General features: G+C 41.3%; 1 protein-coding gene across 1 annotated transcript in view; it reads left to right on the top strand.

Annotated features, from left to right (window-relative positions):
- CA12 (carbonic anhydrase 12) overlaps nucleotides 1–20,425 on the top strand; it is a 33,566-nt gene extending 13,141 nt beyond the window's left edge. Inside the window, exons 3-10 of the mRNA XM_075276242.1 lie at nucleotides 11,536–11,715; nucleotides 11,799–11,941; nucleotides 14,013–14,105; nucleotides 15,590–15,653; nucleotides 16,947–17,104; nucleotides 19,213–19,339; nucleotides 19,426–19,513; nucleotides 20,344–20,425. Coding sequence (XP_075132343.1) covers nucleotides 11,536–11,715; nucleotides 11,799–11,941; nucleotides 14,013–14,105; nucleotides 15,590–15,653; nucleotides 16,947–17,104; nucleotides 19,213–19,339; nucleotides 19,426–19,513; nucleotides 20,344–20,413 — 923 coding nt within the window. The 3' untranslated portion in view covers nucleotides 20,414–20,425. The remainder of the gene's footprint in view (nucleotides 1–11,535; nucleotides 11,716–11,798; nucleotides 11,942–14,012; nucleotides 14,106–15,589; nucleotides 15,654–16,946; nucleotides 17,105–19,212; nucleotides 19,340–19,425; nucleotides 19,514–20,343) is intronic.
- The last annotated feature ends 2,019 nt before the right edge of the window (nucleotides 20,426–22,444 follow it).

Raw genomic sequence — 22,444 nt, 5'->3', positions numbered from 1 at the left:
GGTGGGTTGCTGGTCATCCACCACCAAATCGAACGGAGATGGAGGAGACTCTAGTGTTTGAGCATCTGGACACAGATGCTCCTCTGTTAGGTTCGTGGAATCGTGACGTGGAGAGGCAGGTTGAGGGACAATGAAAGGAGCGGAGAACAGCTCTGGGGAGCAGGGACAGTTTGGGTTATTGTTCTGTAAAGCTTCGGAATTTTGGGAGGAAGGAAGACAAGACTGTTGGGTAATAGGAGGAGAGGAGGCAGAGTCTGACTGGCTGCTGGACAATGTGCTGTAAGCGTTCTCTGACAGCCATTGCAAGACCTGTTCCTGGTTCTCGGGCCTACTAAGGTTTGTACCCTGCAGTTTAGTTAATGTGGCAAGCAACCCTGGCACTGTGGAGTGGCGCAATGCTTGCTGCCCCACAGGAGTAGGCACGGGACGCCCTGTGGCTTCACTGCTACCTTGCTCCCCAGAACCATTCCCCCGACCTCGCCCACGGCCTCGTCCACGTCCCTTTCCGGGAGCCTTGCGCATTTTGAATTCCTAGTTAGAAATTGGCACTGTATACCAGTAGTAAAAATTGTGGGTGCACGTAACCCCAATATATTCTTTGAATTCCCAGTCAGACACTGGCACTATATGGCAGTAGCAAGAAATGAGGGTATTTGTATTCCCAATATACTCTTTGAATTCCCAGTCAGACAATGGCACTGTATACCAGTAGTAAAAATTGTGGGTGCACGTAACCCCAATATATTCTTTGAATTACCAGTCAGAAACTGGCACTATATGGCAGTAGCAAGAAATGAGGGTATTTATAACCCCAATATATTCTTTGAATTCCCAGTCAGACAATGGCACTGTATACCAGTAGTAAAAATTGTGGGTGCACGTAACCCCAATATATTCTTTGAATTCCCAGTCAGAAACTGGCACTATATGGCAGTAGCAAGAAATGAGGGTATTTGTATTCCCAATATACTCTTTGAATTCCCAGTCAGACAATGGCACTGTATACCAGTAGTAAAAATTGTGGGTGCACGTAACCCCAATATATTCTTTGAATTACCAGTCAGAAACTGGCACTATATGGCAGTAGCAAGAAATGAGGGTATTTATAACCCCAATATATTCTTTGAATTCCCAGTCAGACAATGGCACTGTATACCAGTAGTAAAAATTGTGGGTGCACGTAACCCCAATATATTCTTTGAATTACCAGTCAGAAACTGGCACTATATGGCAGTAGCAAGAAATGAGGGTATTTGTATTCCCAATATACTCTTTGAATTCCCAGTCAGACAATGGCACTGTATACCAGTAGTAAAAATTGTGGGTGCACGTAACCCCAATATATTCTTTGAATTACCAGTCAGAAACTGGCACTATATGGCAGTAGCAAGAAATGAGGGTATTTATAACCCCAATATATTCTTTGAATTCCCAGTCAGACAATGGCACTGTATACCAGTAGTAAAAATTGTGGGTGCACGTAACCCCAATATATTCTTTGAATTACCAGTCAGAAACTGGCACTATATGGCAGTAGCAAGAAATGAGGGTATTTGTATTCCCAATATACTCTTTGAATTCCCAGTCAGACAATGGCACTGTATACCAGTAGTAAAAATTGTGGGTGCACGTAACCCCAATATATTCTTTGAATTACCAGTCAGAAACTGGCACTATATGGCAGTAGCAAGAAATGAGGGTATTTATAACCCCAATATATTCTTTGAATTCCCAGTCAGACAATGGCACTGTATACCAGTAGTAAAAATTGTGGGTGCACGTAACCCCAATGTATTCTTTGAATTACCAGTCAGAAACTGGCACTATATGGCAGTAGCAAGAAATGAGGGTATTTGTATTCCCAATATACTCTTTGAATTCCCAGTCAGACAATGGCACTGTATACCAGTAGTAAAAATTGTGGGTGCACGTAACCCCAATATATTCTTTGAATTACCAGTCAGAAACTGGCACTATATGGCAGTAGCAAGAAATGAGGGTATTTATAACCCCAATATATTCTTTGAATTCCCAGTCAGACAATGGCACTGTATACCAGTAGTAAAAATTGTGGGTGCACGTAACCCCAATATATTCTTTGAATTACCAGTCAGAAACTGGCACTATATGGCAGTAGCAAGAAATGAGGGTATTTGTATTCCCAATATACTCTTTGAATTCCCAGTCAGACAATGGCACTGTATACCAGTAGTAAAAATTGTGGGTGCACGTAACCCCAATATATTCTTTGAATTACCAGTCAGAAACTGGCACTATATGGCAGTAGCAAGAAATGAGGGTATTTATAACCCCAATATATTCTTTGAATTCCCAGTCAGACAATGGCACTGTATACCAGTAGTAAAAATTGTGGGTGCACGTAACCCCAATGTATTCTTTGAATTACCAGTCAGAAACTGGCACTATATGGCAGTAGCAAGAAATGAGGGTATTTGTATTCCCAATATACTCTTTGAATTCCCAGTCAGACAATGGCACTGTATACCAGTAGTAAAAATTGTGGGTGCACGTAACCCCAATATATTCTTTGAATTACCAGTCAGAAACTGGCACTATATGGCAGTAGCAAGAAATGAGGGTATTTATAACCCCAATATATTCTTTGAATTCCCAGTCAGACAATGGCACTGTATACCAGTAGTAAAAATTGTGGGTGCACGTAACCCCAATATATTCTTTGAATTCCCAGTCAGAAACTGGCACTATATGGCAGTAGCAAGAAATGAGGGTATTTGTATTCCCAATATACTCTTTGAATTCCCAGTCAGACAATGGCACTGTATACCAGTAGTAAAAATTGTGGGTGCACGTAACCCCAATATATTCTTTGAATTACCAGTCAGAAACTGGCACTATATGGCAGTAGCAAGAAATGAGGGTATTTATAACCCCAATATATTCTTTGAATTCCCAGTCAGACAATGGCACTGTATACCAGCAGTAAAAATTGTGGGTGCACGTAACCCCAATATATTCTTTGAATTACCAGTCAGAAACTGGCACTATATGGCAGTAGCAAGAAATGAGGGTATTTGTATTCCCAATATACTCTTTGAATTCCCAGTCAGACAATGGCACTGTATACCAGTAGTAAAAATTGTGGGTGCACGTAACCCCAATATATTCTTTGAATTACCAGTCAGAAACTGGCACTATATGGCAGTAGCAAGAAATGAGGGTATTTATAACCCCAATATATTCTTTGAATTCCCAGTCAGACAATGGCACTGTATACCAGTAGTAAAAATTGTGGGTGCACGTAACCCCAATATATTCTTTGAATTACCAGTCAGAAACTGGCACTATATGGCAGTAGCAAGAAATGAGGGTATTTGTATTCCCAATATACTCTTTGAATTCCCAGTCAGACAATGGCACTGTATACCAGTAGTAAAAATTGTGGGTGCACGTAACCCCAATATATTCTTTGAATTACCAGTCAGAAACTGGCACTATATGGCAGTAGCAAGAAATGAGGGTATTTATAACCCCAATATATTCTTTGAATTCCCAGTCAGACAATGGCACTGTATACCAGTAGTAAAAATTGTGGGTGCACGTAACCCCAATATATTCTTTGAATTACCAGTCAGAAACTGGCACTATATGGCAGTAGCAAGAAATGAGGGTATTTGTATTCCCAATATACTCTTTGAATTCCCAGTCAGACAATGGCACTGTATACCAGTAGTAAAAATTGTGGGTGCACGTAACCCCAATATATTCTTTGAATTACCAGTCAGAAACTGGCACTATATGGCAGTAGCAAGAAATGAGGGTATTTATAACCCCAATATATTCTTTGAATTCCCAGTCAGACAATGGCACTGTATACCAGTAGTAAAAATTGTGGGTGCACGTAACCCCAATATATTCTTTGAATTACCAGTCAGAAACTGGCACTATATGGCAGTAGCAAGAAATGAGGGTATTTGTATTCCCAATATACTCTTTGAATTCCCAGTCAGACAATGGCACTGTATACCAGTAGTAAAAATTGTGGGTGCACGTAACCCCAATATATTCTTTGAATTACCAGTCAGAAACTGGCACTATATGGCAGTAGCAAGAAATGAGGGTATTTATAACCCCAATATATTCTTTGAATTCCCAGTCAGACAATGGCACTGTATACCAGTAGTAAAAATTGTGGGTGCACGTAACCCCAATATATTCTTTGAATTCCCAGTCAGAAACTGGCACTATATGGCAGTAGCAAGAAATGAGGGTATTTGTATTCCCAATATACTCTTTGAATTCCCAGTCAAACAATGGCACTGTATACCAGTAGTAAAAATTGTGGGTGCACGTAACCCCAATATATTCTTTGAATTACCAGTCAGAAACTGGCACTATATGGCAGTAGCAAGAAATGAGGGTATTTATAACCCCAATATATTCTTTGAATTCCCAGTCAGACAATGGCACTGTATACCAGTAGTAAAAATTGTGGGTGCACGTAACCCCAATATATTCTTTGAATTCCCAGTCAGAAACTGGCACTATATGGCAGTAGCAAGAAATGAGGGTATTTGTATTCCCAATATACTCTTTGAATTCCCAGTCAGACAATGTCACTGTATACCAGTAGTAAAAATTGTGGGTGCACGTAACCCCAATATATTCTTTGAATTACCAGTCAGAAACTGGCACTATATGGCAGTAGCAAGAAATGAGGGTATTTATAACCCCAATATATTCTTTGAATTCCCAGTCAGACAATGGCACTGTATACCAGTAGTAAAAATTGTGGGTGCACGTAACCCCAATATATTCTTTGAATTCCCAGTCAGACACTGGCACTATATGGCAGTAGCAAGAAATGAGGGTATTTGTATTCCCAATATATTCTTTGAATTCCCAGTCAGACAATGGCACTGTATACCAGTAGTAAAAATTGTGGGTGCACGTAACCCCAATATATTCTTTGAATTACCAGTCAGACACTGGCACTATATGGCAGTAGCAAGAAATGAGGGTATTTGTATTCCCAATATATTCTTTGAATTCCCAGTCAGACAATGGCACTGTATACCAGTAGTAAAAATTGTGGGTGCACGTAACCCCAATATATTCTTTGAATTCCCAGTCAGACACTGGCACTATATGGCAGTAGCAAGAAATGAGGGTATTTGTATTCCCAATATATTCTTTGAATTCCCAGTCAGACAATGGCACTGTATACCAGTAGTAAAAATTGTGGGTGCACGTAACCCCAATATATTCTTTGAATTCCCAGTCAGACACTGGCACTATATGGCAGTAGCAAGAAATGAGGGTATTTGTATTCCCAATATATTCTTTGAATTCCCAGTCAGACAATGGCACTGTATACCAGTAGTAAAAATTGTGGGTGCACGTAACCCCAATATATTCTTTGAATTACCAGTCAGACACTGGCACTATATGGCAGTAGCAAGAAATGAGGGTATTTGTATTCCCAATATATTCTTTGAATTCCCAGTCAGACAATGGCACTGTATACCAGTAGTAAAAATTGTGGGTGCACGTAACCCCAATATATTCTTTGAATTCCCAGTCAGACACTGGCACTATATGGCAGTAGCAAGAAATGAGGGTATTTGTATTCCCAATATATTCTTTGAATTCCCAGTCAGACAATGGCACTGTATACCAGTAGTAAAAATTGTGGGTGCACGTAACCCCAATATATTCTTTGAATTCCCAATCAGACACTGGCACTATATGGCAGTAGCAAGAAATGAGGGTATTTGTATTCCCAATATATTCTTTGAATTCCCAGTCAGACAATGGCACTGTATACCAGTAGTAAAAATTGTGGGTGCACGTAACCCCAATATATTCTTTGAATTACCAGTCAGAAACTGGCACTATATGGCAGTAGCAAGAAATGAGGGTATTTGTATTCCCAATATATTCTTTGAATTCCCAGTCAGACAATGGCACTGTATACCAGTAGTAAAAATTGTGGGTGTATATAGCCCCAATTCTATTGCTAGGGGACTTGCAGGGTATTTCTGGGGTGAAGGTGGGGGGGCACACCGTTGGAACGGGTATCGGGGTATATATCGGGTATACGGGAATACACTGACAGTGTATTCCATTCAGGATCCTGGGAAAGCTGGGTTGCGGCGATTGAGCCCGTCAGTGCCACGTTACACTGACAAGCTTCTCCCTGGAATTTAGCTCTTACAAGAGCTGTTGGTTGTCTTCTCCTTCCTATCCTAGCCTGTCCCTGCCTACCCAGAATCTAAGCCCTAGCTAGCTGGACGGAAACCTCCGTCCTCGGTGAATTGCAAGCTCAGAATGACGCGAACCTGGGCGGCGCTGTTCTTTTAAATTAGAGGTCACATGTTTTCGGCAGCCAATGGGTTTTGCCTACTTTTTTCAACGTCACCGGTGTCGTAGTTCCTGTCCCACCTACCCTGCGCTGTTATTGGAGCAAAAAAGGCGCCAGGGAAGGTGGGAGGGGAATCGAGTAATGGCGCACTTTACCACGCGGTGTTCGATTCGATTCGAACATGCCGAACAGCCTAATATCCGATCGAACATGAGTTCGATAGAACACTGTTCGCTCATCTCTACCTACAGCCTATCACAACTTAACCTCCATGTATTATATGGTTTGTACTATCCCCTGTACATTTATTATTGTGTATTTTTAATGTGTTAAATTTAATAAAGTACAACATTTTTTCACAATTTTTGAGATGTTTATGGCAGTTCGCCTGATTCAGGCACAGTAGAAATTTTTGTAGATCTTTTCAACTACATCTGCTATAAGCTTGTTTCAAGTCTCAACTACTTTCAGTGAAGTATTTACTGACATCGCTTCTGGATTACACACACACACACACACACACACACACACACACACACACACACACCTAATTTCAGACAGTTTCTTTAATGTTTCAGTGAGATAATGTGAGACTTTCACATAGATGTGCAGTTATTTGACTGTTACAATATTTCATTCTTCTACTGTAAATACAGTGACTTGCTACAAATGTATGATGCGGACCACAAAGCTGCTGCTGGTCACACTTTTAAGTACCTTATAACTATTATGGAAACAAGTTGCAGAAAGACGGTTTTCATAAGTGGGTTCTGTTCAGTTCTCATAAGTATGTAATGCACGTATTGGGGCATTTTTTTCCCCTTTCTGTCTCATACACCATCCAACATAAAACAAACAAACAAACCTATGTATTCCTCAATACAATATTGGGTACAGTATCAAATGCATATGACTGAGTCTGCGTTTTATTAGACAACATCATGAAAATTTAGTAAACTTTTCAAGTAAACTGCAGCCATGAAAATACAAACCTCAGTGAGTACCCTGCAAATACTAGAAGATATTAGTATTATTGTAGGACACATGAGTTTACAAGTGAGTGAAAATTGTGCAGCTCTACCAAAATCTGCATCTTGGTGATGGGAATGGATGTGAGATATTGTGCACACACTGCATTCCTGCTCTGCGTGACCGTTCAGCGTTGATATAAGGTTACACGTACAGAGAGGAATTCCTGCATTGCTGACAATGACTCTTAGAATAGGACACTGGGGCCTTTGTCATGGCTAATACAAAGATCTGACTCCTTGATTGGTATCAGTCCATAACAAATACTTCTATAAATCACCAGGAAATGGTCCTTTTACTCTAACCTGTTTAGTCCACCTATATTATCAAGAGAGTAAAGCATATTTACTTAGCAGAATTGACTTTGGTGTCCAGGTTACATTTAATAGTCATTGTAAATCGATGCAGTGACAAATTATAGCGAGTAGTCACCACCAAACCTCAGTGACTGAACCCAACCCCGCAGATAGGTTAGGATCACCTGAATCAAACTGTTTTCCCCTTGTGAATTGGTGCCTCGTTGCTCCAAAGAGCTAATTTACATATTAATTAATAAATAAAAAGTTACATATTGGCAACAGAGTCACTGATTCACAAGGGGAAACGCACTGTGAGGTTAGTGTTTCCTGAATCAATCTGTGGGGATGGTCCATTAGGGTAAGTTCACACGAGGGTTTTCGGTCAGGATTTTGAGGCCGTATCCGCCTCAAAATCCTGACCAAACAGACGGCTCCCATTGAAATCAATGGGAGCTGGTCAGGTCTTTTTTCCGGCTCCTGGAAAAAGAAGCGAGATGCTCATTCTTGGGCCTAATCCGGAGCAGAGTGCGTGACTGGATGCCGATACAGTGCACCAGAATCCAGTCGTGGCTACCCGTATTTTGGACCGGAACCTATGTTAAGTAAAGGAGATGGTCCTACAGTGATAGAGCCACCTCTTACTGAATCCATCAAAATATCTGCTCTATGTTGAGAAGTCAATAGGTTATACTGAATCTTCTCCCACAAACTACACATCAAACCTTTTGACTACTCCTGCTCTATAACATGCTGCTAACAGACTTATCTGCTTTTTACATGTCCTTTTAAAATGTCTGAAGATTACAAAGCGTTTTCTATATAACTGAGATCAAATACTGTGTAACTAGGTTTCAGCAGAATGGAAAAAAAAAAAAAACTTACACTATAGCAGTTCACCTCTACACCATGAGCTACATACATTTATTACTTTTACACTAACAAGGTGAGCCGTGGAGTAAATAATTAACTTTTAATCAATAAATGGACAAGGGAATCATATATAATATATATATACGGTTCTTCTTTTATGTCCATATGTTGAGTAAAAGGGTTTTTTGTTTTTTTTTAATTTGACTCCATGGCTTGCCAGGTTGCTGGAATACCCTACCTTTTTCTTCAATTTGTCTTCACTTTGTGACAAGGAGCTTAGCGTCTGTGCATCAGGAGTCGCAAGTAGACTTTGCCACCTTGTGAGTGGGCTGTACAATCTTTTTTTTTTTTTTCTTGGAATTTTTACACTGAGCCAGTAGTGCACTTCTGAGATGTACACAAGTGATTTGTTGGCATACTTTGTAAAATTTAGTTTCATTGTATTGAAAATGGGTTTACTTTTCAGTGCATATAAATCAGTATATAGTGTGAGACAATCAGTCCATTTCCATGCTGTGTGATCTATTACACTGTAACAGCCTCTCTCCTCTCTCAATAGTGAGCAGTGAGAATAAATCAAGGCTTGGAGGCTGAAGGTTGATCCTTGAAATAGGATTACAGGAGGACACTGGAGGTTTCTTTAATAGAGATGAGCGAACAGTGTTCTATCGAACACATGTTCGATCGGATATCAGGGTGTTCGCCATGTTCGAATTGAATCGAACACCGCGTGGTAAAGTGCGCCAAAATTCGATTCCCCTCCCACCTTCCCTGGCGCCTTTTTTGCACCAATAACAGCGCAGGGGAGGTGGGACAGGAACTACGACACCGGGGGCATTGAAAAAAATTGGAAAAAGTCATTGGCTGCCGAAATCAGGTGACCTCCATTTTAGATGAATAGTGGATTTCAAATCCGGGTCATATGAGAATGTGAACTTTGTGACTATGAGACTGGGATAGCTGTACAGGCAGGGATAGCTAGGGATAACCTTTATTTAGGGGGGAATGTTATTAAAAATAACTTTTTGGGGCTCTATCGGGTGTGTAATTGTGATTTTTGTGAGATAAACTTTTTCCCATAGGGATGCATTGGCCAGCGCTGATTGGCCGAATTCCGTACTCTGGCCAATCAGTGCTGGCCAATGCATTCTATTGGCGTGATGAAGCAGTGCTGAATGTGTGTGTTTAGCTCAACTACACCGGTGGAGTAGTTGATCTAAGCACACAGATTCAGCTCTGCTTCAATCAGCGCTGGCCAATGCATTCTATTAGCTTGATGAAGCAGAGTGTGCACAAGGGTTCAAGCGCACCCTCGGCTCTGATGTAGCAGAGCCGAGGGTGCGCTTGAACCCTTGTGCACCCTCGGCTCTGCTACATCAGAGCCGAGGGTGCGCTTGAACCCTTGTGCACCCTCGGCTCTGCTACATCAGAGCCGAGGGTGCGCTTGAACCCTTGTGCAGCCTCGGCTCTGCTACATCAGAGCCGAGGGTGCGCTTGAACCCTTGTGCAGCCTCGGCTCTGCTACATCAGAGCCGAGGGTGCGCTTGAACCCTTGTGCAGCCTCGGCTCTGCTACATCAGAGCCGAGGGTGCGCTTGAACCCTTGTGCAGCCTCGGCTCTGCTACATCAGAGCCGAGGGTGCGCTTGAACCCTTGTGCACCCTCGGCTCTGCTACATCAGAGCCGAGGGTGCGCTTGAACCCTTGTGCAGCCTCGGCTCTGCTACATCAGAGCCGAGGGTGCGCTTGAACCCTTGTGCAGCCTCGGCTCTGCTACATCAGAGCCGAGGGTGCGCTTGAACCCTTGTGCACCCTCGGCTCTGCTACATCAGAGCCGAGGGTGCGCTTGAACCCTTGTGCACACTCTGCTTCATCAAGCTAATAGAATGCATTGGCCAGCGCTGATTGAAGCAGAGCTGAATCTGTGTGCTTAGCTCAACTACTCCACCGGTGTAGTTGAGCTAAACACACACATTCAGCACTGCTTCATCACGCCAATAGAATGCATTGGCCAGCACTGATTGGCCAGAGTACGGAATTCGGCCAATCAGCGCTGGCTCTGCTGGAGGAGGCGGAGTCTAAGGTCGGACCTGAATGGAGACTGGTGTGGAGCGATCTTAGACTCCGCCTCCTCCAGCAGAGCCAGCGCTGATTGGTCGAGTTCCGTACTCTGGCCAATCAGCGCTGGCCAATGCATTCTATTAGCCCGATGAAGTAGAGCTGAATGTGTGTGCTTAGCACACACATTCAGCTCTACTTCATCGGGCTAATAGAATGCATTGGCCAATCAGCACTGGCCAATGCATTCTATTAGCGTGAACTGAGTTTGCACAGGGGTTCTAGTGCACCCTCGGCTCTGCTACATCAGATTGCTACATCTGATGTAGCAGTGCCGAGTGTGCATCAGATGTGTAGTTGAGCAGAACTGGCTCAGCACTGCTAAGTCTCTGCATTCGCATAGGAATGCATTGGCCAGCCTTCGGCCAATCAGCGCTGGCTCTGCCGGAGGAGGCGGAGTCTAAGGTCGAACCTGAATGGAGACTGGTCTGGAGCGATCTTAGACTCCGCCTCCTCCAGCAGAGCCAGCGCTGATTGGTCGAGTTCCGTACTCTGGCCAATCAGCACTGGCCAATGCATTTCTATGGGGAAAAGTTAGCTTGCGAAAATCGCAAACTGACAGGGATTTCCATGAGATAAAGTGACTTTTATGCCCCCAGACATGCTTCCCCTGCTGTCCCAGTGTCATTCCAGGGTGTTGGTATCATTTCCTGGGGTGTCATAGTGGACTTGGTGACCCTCCAGACACGAATTTGGGTTTCCCCCTTAACGAGTATATGTTCCCCATAGACTATAATGGGGTTCGAAACCCATTCGAACACTCGAACAGTGAGCGGCTGTTCGAATCGAATTTCGAACCTTGAACATTTTAGTGTTCGCTCATCTCTATTCTTTAATGTTCACTGATGACTTCTAAATATATATATTTTTTTTCTTAGGCAGTGATGGGGAGAACAACTGGCCAATAACATATAGCTTCTGTGGTGGGGTCTATCAGTCTCCTCTTGACTTTCATGGCAGTATCCTTCAGTATGATTCCACTCTGAAACCCATTCAGTTGTATGGATACAACGTTTCTACGACAGATTACTTCACCATATCTAACAATGGCCATACAGGTACAGATATTACATTTTCTAGCTATCTGCAGTTATTGGATGTGACTGACTAAATAAAACTTACTTTTCTATCTTTATCTTAGTATCTGTTTCGTTACCTCCAAGTATGTACATAGAGATCCCACCTTTCCGCTACATTGCTTCACAACTTCACTTTCATTGGGGCAGCCTGTCTGGCCATAAGGGGTCAGAACATTGCATTGCAGGCAAGAGGTTTCCTGCAGAGGTAAGTTGCACTTTACTATGGGTCTTGTGCTCAGGGGTTTTTATGCTATTAGTCTGGTTCAGGCAATTGTCTATATCTACTGCTTACTCTCATATCCAACACACCATGTTAAATTGAAAAATGCACTTTTTGTGAATTTCTTATACATCCGTATGTTCCACTGTACTCTGTTAGTGTCAATGTTAGTGTTGGACTTATTTTGTGTGAATTATTTGTAAATCCTCAAATGTACAGCAACATGGGATTAATGGTGCTCTAAAAATATTAAAGATGCAAGTCTTATATAAACAAAAAAAAATTACATTCTTTATTCACTTGTCAGTGCTTTGTATCTGTGATTTTTTTTGAGCCATAACCAGGAGTGGAGTCTACGTAGCTTTACTGCATCCTGGAGTCTTAGCCCTAAATGTGCCCTTTTTTATCAGTGCACTGGCATGTGGAAGCTAATACGTGATAACTCATATTCATCTCCCATAAACTCTGCCTCATATGTAAGTGCAGTGATTTATATGGTATACACCCCTAAACCATGGGAGCTTTCCCTTGTAGGAGGCCCACATTTGGTAGCTAGTGCATGTATTATACTGCATTTGGCCTGAATGATTCTGGCTATATACTGCTGCAGTAAATTGCAAATATACTATAGTATATTGTATGGGTGTTCTCAGCTGATTACAAAGCCATTTGCCAAGCAGCAGTCAAGCACCTGAAGCAACATTATTATACATGGAAGTTCTTCTGGCTCTCCAATCTGGATGAATTAGGAACAGAAAGATAACTAAAAAGCTGATTCAAATTCATGCTTATACCCATTCACTACTGTCTGTAATTCTGGATTGTAACTGAGTAATAAGGGACCTCATACATGGTGGGAACAAGCAAGTTCTTAGAGTTACTGCTCATCCTTATCCTCTATGTCCACATAGTGGATAGGACTGGGAATTTGATCTCTGGACAGCCTGACTAAGTAAGGGCTCGTTCACATCTGCGTTGCCCTTTCCGTTGTGCAGGTTTCCGTTTCCTGCATAAAACAGAGGCAGGAGACGGAAACCTGCAGGAGTCTCTCTTACCCATTCATTTGAATGGGTGAGAGAGATGTCCGGCTGTGAGCGGCGGTGAGCGTTTTGCGCTCTCCGCCGCGAAACCAGGTTTTATAATCCGGACACAGAGTCGGACATGCAGTACTCTGTGTCCGGATTAAAAAATCCGGTTTCGCGGCGGAGAGCATAAAACGCTCACCGCCGCTCACGGCCGGACCCGGTCTGTGCTTTGCGTCTTCTGGCATGCAGAAGACGGAAAGCACAGAACGGAAAGTAGAACGCAGGTGTGAACCTAGCGTAAGTTAGTAAAGAGTTGCTTCTCACAAGAGTCTCCACAAGCCTTCTCAATTTAAACTTGTCTAAATACATCACCAAAGTGCATGAATCCTCAGGCACAGGTGTGAATCTAGCCTAAGGGTTGGTTCACACTAGCACTTGTATTCCGTCCTGAAGGAGTCCGCATGGACACCCCCTGGACGGAATATAATCGCAATTGCAAGCGATGTGTTGGCAAAGCATACGGACCGCACAGACTAGATTCATGCGGGCAGTGCGCGGTAAGCACACGCAGCCCATTATGGTCTATGGGGTCCGTGTGCTTTGGCAGCACATAGTTTACAATTGCGATTGTATTCCGTCTGGGGGGGGTATCCATGCGGACTCCTTCAGGACGGAATACAAGCACTAGTGTGAACCAACCCTACAAGGTTGTGTGTTTAGTAAAGTTGTTTGCAGCAGGAAGCAAAGATAGGAACAATGGGAGAGCATTATCATTAGTGGTATCTACTTGAGTGAGATGACAATTTTAATTTTTTTTGCAAGTTACATTTTAATAAAAAAAATGGTGCACATCAGCTTGACAGGCTAACCATGCCCATTTCCCACTCAATGAGGTCAGCAGTGTTCAAATGCAATATTTTTTGCAGAGCTTGATTAAAAAATTGATAAGACTTTTCTGTTACCTGGGTTTCATATTTCCATTTACCTTGACAAATATGAAGTATTTGCAAACATATGTGTTTTTATTTCAGATGCATATTGTGCATTATAACTCTAAATATGCTGATATTAGCACAGCTATGGAGGCCTCAGACGGATTGGCTGTCCTTGGAGTTCTCATAGAGGTGAGAAGAAGTTTGTGTTTGTTTTTTGTTGCCGCTCAGCTTTGAAGCCAGCCCAATAAAGTGTAGTTCTAGATGTAGCCAAATAGGCATATTCAGTCTGTGACACATGGACCGTATTTCCCAAAAACAGACTGAGTCAAAAACTCAGTATCATGGTTTTCTATGACACTAGGAGATCTGGCTCCCAATGGGACTGTTGTTCTATCCTGAAAAAAAACAAACAAATAACATGCTTTGTGTTTGGTCCGGGAAATGGCACCAACATACATAGTACTGTGCAAGTTTGTGAGTTGTGGGGAAAAATACTGCAAAGTAAGAATGCTTTTAAAAATAGAAGTGTTAACTGTTAACATCCCTTTGCCTTCAAAGCAACAGCAATTCTTCTAGGTACACTCGCATACAGTTTTTGAAGGAACCTGGCAGGGATGGTTTTTACAAACACCTTGCAGGACTAAGCACAGATATCCTGTGAATGTAGGCTTGCTCAAACCCTTATGTCTTTTCATTTAATGCCAGACAGACTGGATACGAGGACATCAGGGTTCTGTGGGTCATATCATCACTTCCAAGACTCCTACCCCCTCTTTTGTTCCTTCCCTTTATTTTTGTCTCTTTATATCAATTTTAATTATTTCATCCCTTTCATAAGTTGTCGTGTGTGGTGTGTGTTTTTTGTTTTTTTTCTAGTAAACATGTTGTACAGGTATATTGACCTAATATTTTAATATGAGCATTGATGCTTTTGGGATTCCTAAGTTAAAGGAGTCTTAAAAAAAAATTCACTAAGAACAGAACTTTAAAGGGGTTTTCCCATCTCAGGGTTTCACCGGTCCTCCCTTTCCCCTCTTTTTTCTGGTTTTCAGCTTGGTCCAGCAGTATGCACTGTACTGTAAATTCCAGTTATCTCTGGACTTCAAGCCACTATTCTATTCTTATCAGGGCTCAGCAGCTAAAGGTAATATGCAGAGAGAAGAGAATATAGGTGTTCAGGAAAAGAGACAGAGTAATCAGCCTGACCAAAGAGATGGTCTGAAACCTAGGTAACCAGCTGTAAATAATGAGGAGACCTAATGAGCCATGAGTTAAATACTATTTATAACTGTATAAGGGTTGCTTCACACTAGTGCTTGTATTCTGTCCAGAAGGAGTCCACATGGACAACCCCTGGACGGAATACAATCGCAATTGCAAGCGATGTGATGGCAAAGCGGACGGACCCCATAAACTATAATGGGCTCAGTGTGCTTGCCGCGTACTACCCACATGGATGATTCGTGCGGGCAGTGCGCGCACACTGAGCCCATTATAGTCTATGGGGTCCGTGCGCTTTGCTAGCACATCGTTTGCAATTGCGATTGTATTCCAACTGGGGGGTGTCAATGCAGACGCCTTCCGGACGGAATACAAGCACTAGTGTGAACCAACCCTAACTGCTGTATTTGTCTTAAGTGTGTGTAATTGGTTTATTGTTATTGTATTTGCAGATCGGTTCTTTTAATTCTGCATATGATGATATAATTTCTCAACTGCCACATATCAAGTACAAAGGTGAGTGAGTGTGTCTCATTTTGGAGCTTCTAGTTCTACTCCAACTAAATATTTAGGTTGGAGAATCCCAGTTTGACTACCAGACTACAACTAGCTCTGCTGTGTAGACAAGAAGTCAGTCTCCTCTGCATGGTAAACTGCAGTATAACATGATTACTTATCAGCCCATTTCTACTGTTTACGTGTATAGTTTTTGTATTGTGTTTTTTTTGTTTGTTTGTTTGTTAAATGGGAGTACAAATTTGTAGGGGCAATTGAATATCCTTACATAAGGAAGCCTATTAATCTGAGATACCTATTTCAAGTGGCGAAAGAGTTGGATGCCATCAAAAGAAAATCACTTCTTCCTTTTTCATTGTAATTTTTATTAAATTTTATATAAAGAGAAAACACAAATACAAAGCAAAAAAAAGAGAAAAGTATCCACAAAACATGTAGGTCCACTACAAAAGATCCTGGAGAGATGTATGTAGTTACATGGTATTATCAGCAGATTTAAAAAAAAAAAAAAAAGTGTGTTTAGGGGGAAGACACAGGACAAGAACCACAAGGAAAAGGGGGGGGGGGACACAGGATAAGAACCACAAGGAAAGGGGGGGGGGAGACACAGGACAAGAACCACAAGGAAAAGGGGGGGGGGACACAGGATAAGAACCACAAGGAAAGGGGGGAGGGAGACACAGGACAAGAACCACAAGGAAAAGGGGCGGAACTAATGTCACACTGTAGTGAGGCTGAGAAATAAAAAGGTAGCAGAAAGCCTAACTCCAAAACCTAAATATCACGGAGTACCAGAAAGTATCCGAGGGTTTCCAAATTTTATCTAACTTCTCATTATTCAAAAAGGCTGTCAAACTTTCAAGTGTTCTGGTGTCCGGAATTCTTGCCTACAGCTCTTCTAAGGAAGGAGGATGAAGCTGCAGTCATATGCAGCCATACTGATTGGCATCCAAGCCAAGCCCCCTATGTTTTGTTTTTTTACAGTTCTGTAATTAAGAAAATGGCTTAACGAACCAGCATACATGATATTGTTGCATTACATCACATGTTCTACGATATAAGAGCGTTAGATAGGTGTGTTAAGAATTAAGCATGCAGAAAATGTGTCTCTACATAAATCTGCATACAAATCTAGACTTTGTTCATTCCTGTCTTCTGGGGTCCCATACAACCATTTTTAACTTTTTTACAGTGTTAGGTGCACACTGCCTATGAAACTACATGAATCTGTGTATTTGTCACCTTTCATTGTGTTATGGTAGAAGCAACTTTCTAAACTTTTTCACAATCTAGGACAGAAACTTCAAATTCCAGGGTTTAATGTGCAACAGCTTGTCCCTGAAAGTCTGGATGAGTATTATCGCTATGAGGGTTCTCTTACAACGCCACCCTGCTATCCCAGTGTGTTGTGGTCTGTTTTCCGGAATCCTGTTTTTATTTCAGAGGAACAGGTAATCTATTGGACTATGAACCATAGTAGTCCATGTATACAACTGATTCTGGTGGTTTTCTTATTGTCAGAATTTGGTCATTTTTAAACCTAAAGCTTTTAGTCTGCGGCTACATTACAATTTTTGGCCACAACCGTTGCAGAACATCTCCGATGAGGAACAGTCACTACAAGGAACACTTCATCAATTATAAAGAGGCAGTTCTCAAATTCAAGAATGTACTCTTATATGCAAAACAGGTTTATTTCACAACATTCATATCTTCCCTATCCCACAACTCCAAACAGTTTTTCAATACCTCCAACTCCCTTCTCTGACATCACTTATCTCAGCCATAGACTTTGTCTCTTACTTTAAAAACAAAATTGATACTGCGAGTGCCTCAACCTACATTCTCCACAAGCACTCTACCCAACAGTCTGGTCCTGTTAATTTAGGGCTCACAATGTACATTTTTCCCTATCAGTATGTCTTTGGAGTATGGGAGGAAATCCACGCAAACATGGGGAGAACTTTCAAACTTCTTGCAGATGTTTTGTCCTTGGCAGGATTTGAACCCAGGACTCCAGGGCTGCAGTGCTAACCATTGAGCCACCATGTTGCCCCTGGTGCTGGTCATACTTAACCTGCTTCTTCACCCTAATTTTAAAATCCCACCTGTTCGCTCCAATCACAACTCATCTCCAACATCATTGAAGTCTTTACTCCTGCTCTAACCCACCTCTTCAACTTATCTCTAACCAGAGGTATCTTCCCTTCTGCCTTTAAACACACTACTGTCACACTCATCCTTAATTTAAAAAAAAAAAATCCTTCAACTCTGCTCTCCATCCAACTATTGCCCTAGCTCACTGCTCCTGTATGTCTCAAAACTCCACTTTGAACTATCCTCCTAGCTTTCATCCAATTCCAACTTACTTTTTCACAGAGTACAGTTGGGCTTTCAACCCCATCACTCCAAAGAAACTGCTCTAACCAAATTCACAAATGACCTACTAACTGCTAGAGCCAAGCAGCACTATTGTTATTCATGTCCTTGACCTTTCCTCCACCCTTAATATAGTCGATCACTCCTTCTTGATACAAAAAACAAAAAAAACTTTGCTATAACCACTGGCTAACACGGTACCAAAACAAACATTTTCCTTCTTGATACAAAATCTCTCATTCCTTGGCATCATCAGCTTGGCCATCTCCTGGATCTCCTCGTACCTCACCAACCATACATCCTTCGTCTCTCGCACACCACCTCCTCTAGGCACCCTCTTTCTGTAGGTGTCCCCAAATCTCTGTCCTGTGACCCCTCCTGTTTTCCATCTACACCGTTCGCCAACTCATAGAATCCCACGGTTTTCAATACCACTAATACGCCGACGGCACTCCAATATTTCTCTCTGGTCCAGACATTACTGCTCAGCTGTCTACAGTTCCATAATGTCTAGAAGCCATAACCTCCATCCTCTCCTCCAGCTTGGAGAATTAATGGTACTACACTTACTCCAGTCTCACAGGTTCATTGCCTTCTGGATAACCCTTAACTTTGACTTATCCTTTAAGTCAAATATCCCAGCAAACAGCCATCAACTCCTCCTACCAACTCAAGAGCATTCATCGAATCCACTCCTTCCTCAACCCTGAAACTATAGTGCTAGTCCTTGCCCTCATAATCTCTTATGTAGACTACTGTAATATGCTTCACAATGGCCTCTGAGCAAATGCTCTTGCCCCCTCCAGCCTGCTCCTTGCTTAATCCACCTCTGCCCTTGTTTTTTTTCAGCTGTTCCCTCTCCGCCATTCCCTTCACTGGCTACCCATTGCCCAACAAATAGTATAAAAGGTTAATGCTGACATAAAAAGCCATCCACAACCTGCCCCTCCATACCTGGCCTATTCTCCCACTCTTTATCCTCTCCTACTGTCTTTATCCCCTTTCCCTGATCGATTAAGCCCTTGTGGGCAGGGGTCTCTATCCCACTGTTCGACCTGCTCATTCTTTAGTATTGGACTTGTTTATGTGTATTGTATGTAACCCTCAAATGTACAGCAAAATGGAATTAATGGTGCACTAAAAATAACTAACAATTAGCTGAAAGTTCTGTGTCTTCTAGCTTCTCCTTTTAGAAACAGCCTTGTACTGCACAGAACAGAACAGTTCTGCTCCTGTAGAGATGACTGATAATTACCGAATGTTGCAACCGGATGGTAATCGGCTGGTGTCTGTCTCTTTTCGGGAAGGTAAAGACTTAAGGAAATAAGTCCAGAAATACCTATAAAATTGATATGGTCCTGAATGCTCATGACAAATTATCATCTTCTACTAGGCATTATTCTTGCAGTCACATTGGCCTGTATTCTGGGAAGTCTCGTCATTATTGCAGTGACCTGTTGGCTGTTTCACAGGAAAAAAGGGTAATTCAATTTTTTGTGTGTTAGTTTTAAAACAGATGTAACCTAATAATTTGGAAACTGTCCATAAGGTAAATTTTCTTCTGGCCAAATAAAGTTTTTGCATTTTGGCATGTATCTCACATTTGTATCTGTTTTAAAATGGTGGCTCATCAAAGGCTTGTTGATCTTAATTCTAAACCGTATAGATGCTGATGTGCGTTTTAGTATAGAAGATACTTTGATTAACAAAGGTGTTTTGGTAGAACTCATAGAGCACTTTTCTAAGGACGGCATATTACACTATATAGCCATACCTCTAGTAGCCAAAATGGTACAAACATTGTGCTATTCAGTTTTCTTAGTAGCCAAATAATAGACTGAATATGCAGTTTGCATCCAATGTATTTATGAGGAGTGTGAGCGCCTTTCTGCAGTGACTGAGAAGCATACACAAGCAGCCTGTCTGCTCCGACCCTGAGGGTTTGGATAGGACTTGGTCAGCGTATATTGTACATATGGTGGCAAACTAGTCATTGGAAACACAAAGCAGCCAAGGCATTAGTGATGTATAAGATTCTATCATGAGTCCAGTACTTTATTTTCTAGGCCTCAATAATAGTAGGGATATTACATTGTGGTAGTGGTACATATTGCATAGTTACTACAGGATCAATAATACCGATGTATGTACCTACTACAGCAGACTTGTCGATAACCAACACTTTGTATTCTTCAGTACAATTGTAACCCTGTAAACCATGTTATTGTACTAGCTGCATGCCTGCATTTTAGGGTTTTCTGACCTTGCATTTTTTTTTTAACAATAATTTTGTCAACTTTAAATTTTGCAGGGGAAAGAATGCTAAGAAAGTGGTGTACACCCCTGCAGTTCCCATGGAGGACAATGTATCCAAAGTATGACAACAGGCTGCCTCAGGCATCATTTAGGACAGACCTTCATGGAAATTCTATTCCTTTCTTGATAGATGGAGATCATTGAATATTTGTATTCATCATATCTTACATTCAAGTATTTTTATATAGAAAAAAAAATGGAAGGATTTTTTTTTCCTCACTGCTGCCCAGTAGCTGCTGACAAATCTGAGTTTTGAACAGATTGTTTGTCTGCAGTATGCAATTGAAATGAATGAATGAAGTATTTTGCCCCTTTTGTTTTTAGTCATCTGCTGCCCACAACACACTGGCGTTTTAGCCTTTTATTTTGACCCTGATAACTTGAACCTAAACAAATATGAAGTAATATATATATTATACTATTAAATTGACTAGTGTGCCCATGTTGCAGCCAGATCTAGGTTGATGACCATGTCATTGGTTTTTTTATTGTTTTTTTTTTTTTTCATTTTCTTCTCAGTTCTGAGCCATGAATACTTCCTTTTAGTGTTTCCTATTTAATTTGTCTTTTTCTATAAATGATCCTTACAGAGGAAATTTTTATATTAAGGATACAGAATCTAATGTATTAGATTTTAATGCCACTGAATTGCTTTTCATTTTCATGTGCAAACTTTTCTTACAATTGCCTAGTACGTTAAATACAGAATTTCAATGTATATAGTCCCTTGTAGTTTAGGAGTATCTTATGATTTTTAGACATTGGGTTTGGGTGCTGTACTGTAATTTGTGTTTTTCTACATGTTAACCACTATTATTCAGTAACCTGAAAAAAAAAAAAATCTAATTTAATTTTTTGTGAAGTGAATTGATACTCGCTCTTCTCACCTACGTTATGTCTGAAGAACAGACTCCTCTTTAAATCTTGTACCAGTGTTTTTCCACTTTCCGTTATTTCTCAGTGCTGTTCTGGTCTACGTGAGAAGCGACACATCACCTCCACCCCCCCAGACCTCCCCCCCCATGGTTAAATATAGAGCAGTCCACAAATTTCTCCCTTTGAGTTGAAGGAAAGCATGTTGTAATGAAGTCAGAAAAGGACACGTCACTCACCTACCATAAAACATACTATTGCAAGATCTGTGTGTACGTGTATGTATGTATGTATATGTGTATATGTAATATAATCTCAGCTGTCTTTTTAATTCCATCTTAAATACCCAGGCATGCATATTTTATTCATGTATAGTGATTACAATAAAACCTTTTTTTATTTCAAAAACAAAACTTCATTTTTGAATTCTTTTTCCAAAGGTCTGTCAAAAGTGGGTTTCTTTTCTACAGACAAATTATGCATATATCAAATCAAGCTTCAAGCCAAAATGCAACACAAGCAATAATCTACTGTGCCATACATGAGATGAAATGCATTTGACTTGAGAAGGGTTAACTCCAGTTTCTTTCATCCTTGAATAGAAGTCTAGCACAGTTAGGACTTTTTTTTTTTTTTCTCTCTAGCCCCCACCATTCCCAGGCAATCAGTGCAGTTAGTTTTGGTCCCTGATATAATTAAACTTTCTACTGTCAAGTGGGTGGTCTCAGGGTGAATTAAGTGTAATTCAGAGCTTTGACTATGGCACAGTTTATAATCAAGCCCCCTTCCCTGCTCCTGCCTTAGAATACCCATTTTACAGTTCAGAGCTTAATTAACATGTCAGATGCCAAAACTAACTGCACTGATTGGAACACTGCAAAGGGGGGTTAAACCAGTCACACGGTTTTATGTCCTTTTACAACACCTAGACACCACGTCACTGATCAAGGGAATCATAAAACTCAGAGAACCTTCCTGTGAACTGACGTTTTTTTTGGACTTCTCTGTTTATTTGCTGTACTGTTTTCCATCATTTGTGCATCAAACACTGTATTCCTATATAAATGTGCTTGCCTTCAGATATTGTTATACTAGCCTGATGAAGGAACCAAGTTGTTCCGAAAGCTCACAATATGTCATCATTTTTTGTTAGCCATTAAAAAGGTATGAACTACTAAGGACTCTCAATCTTTACATTTCATATCCACTGGCTAATACGGTAC

This window comes from Leptodactylus fuscus, chromosome 5 (genome assembly GCF_031893055.1).
Source record: "Leptodactylus fuscus isolate aLepFus1 chromosome 5, aLepFus1.hap2, whole genome shotgun sequence".
In the NCBI taxonomy this organism is placed as follows: Eukaryota; Metazoa; Chordata; class Amphibia; order Anura; family Leptodactylidae; genus Leptodactylus; species Leptodactylus fuscus.
The sequence above is the reverse complement of the archived record's forward strand: the minus strand, read 5'-3'. Positions and strand labels throughout refer to the sequence as shown.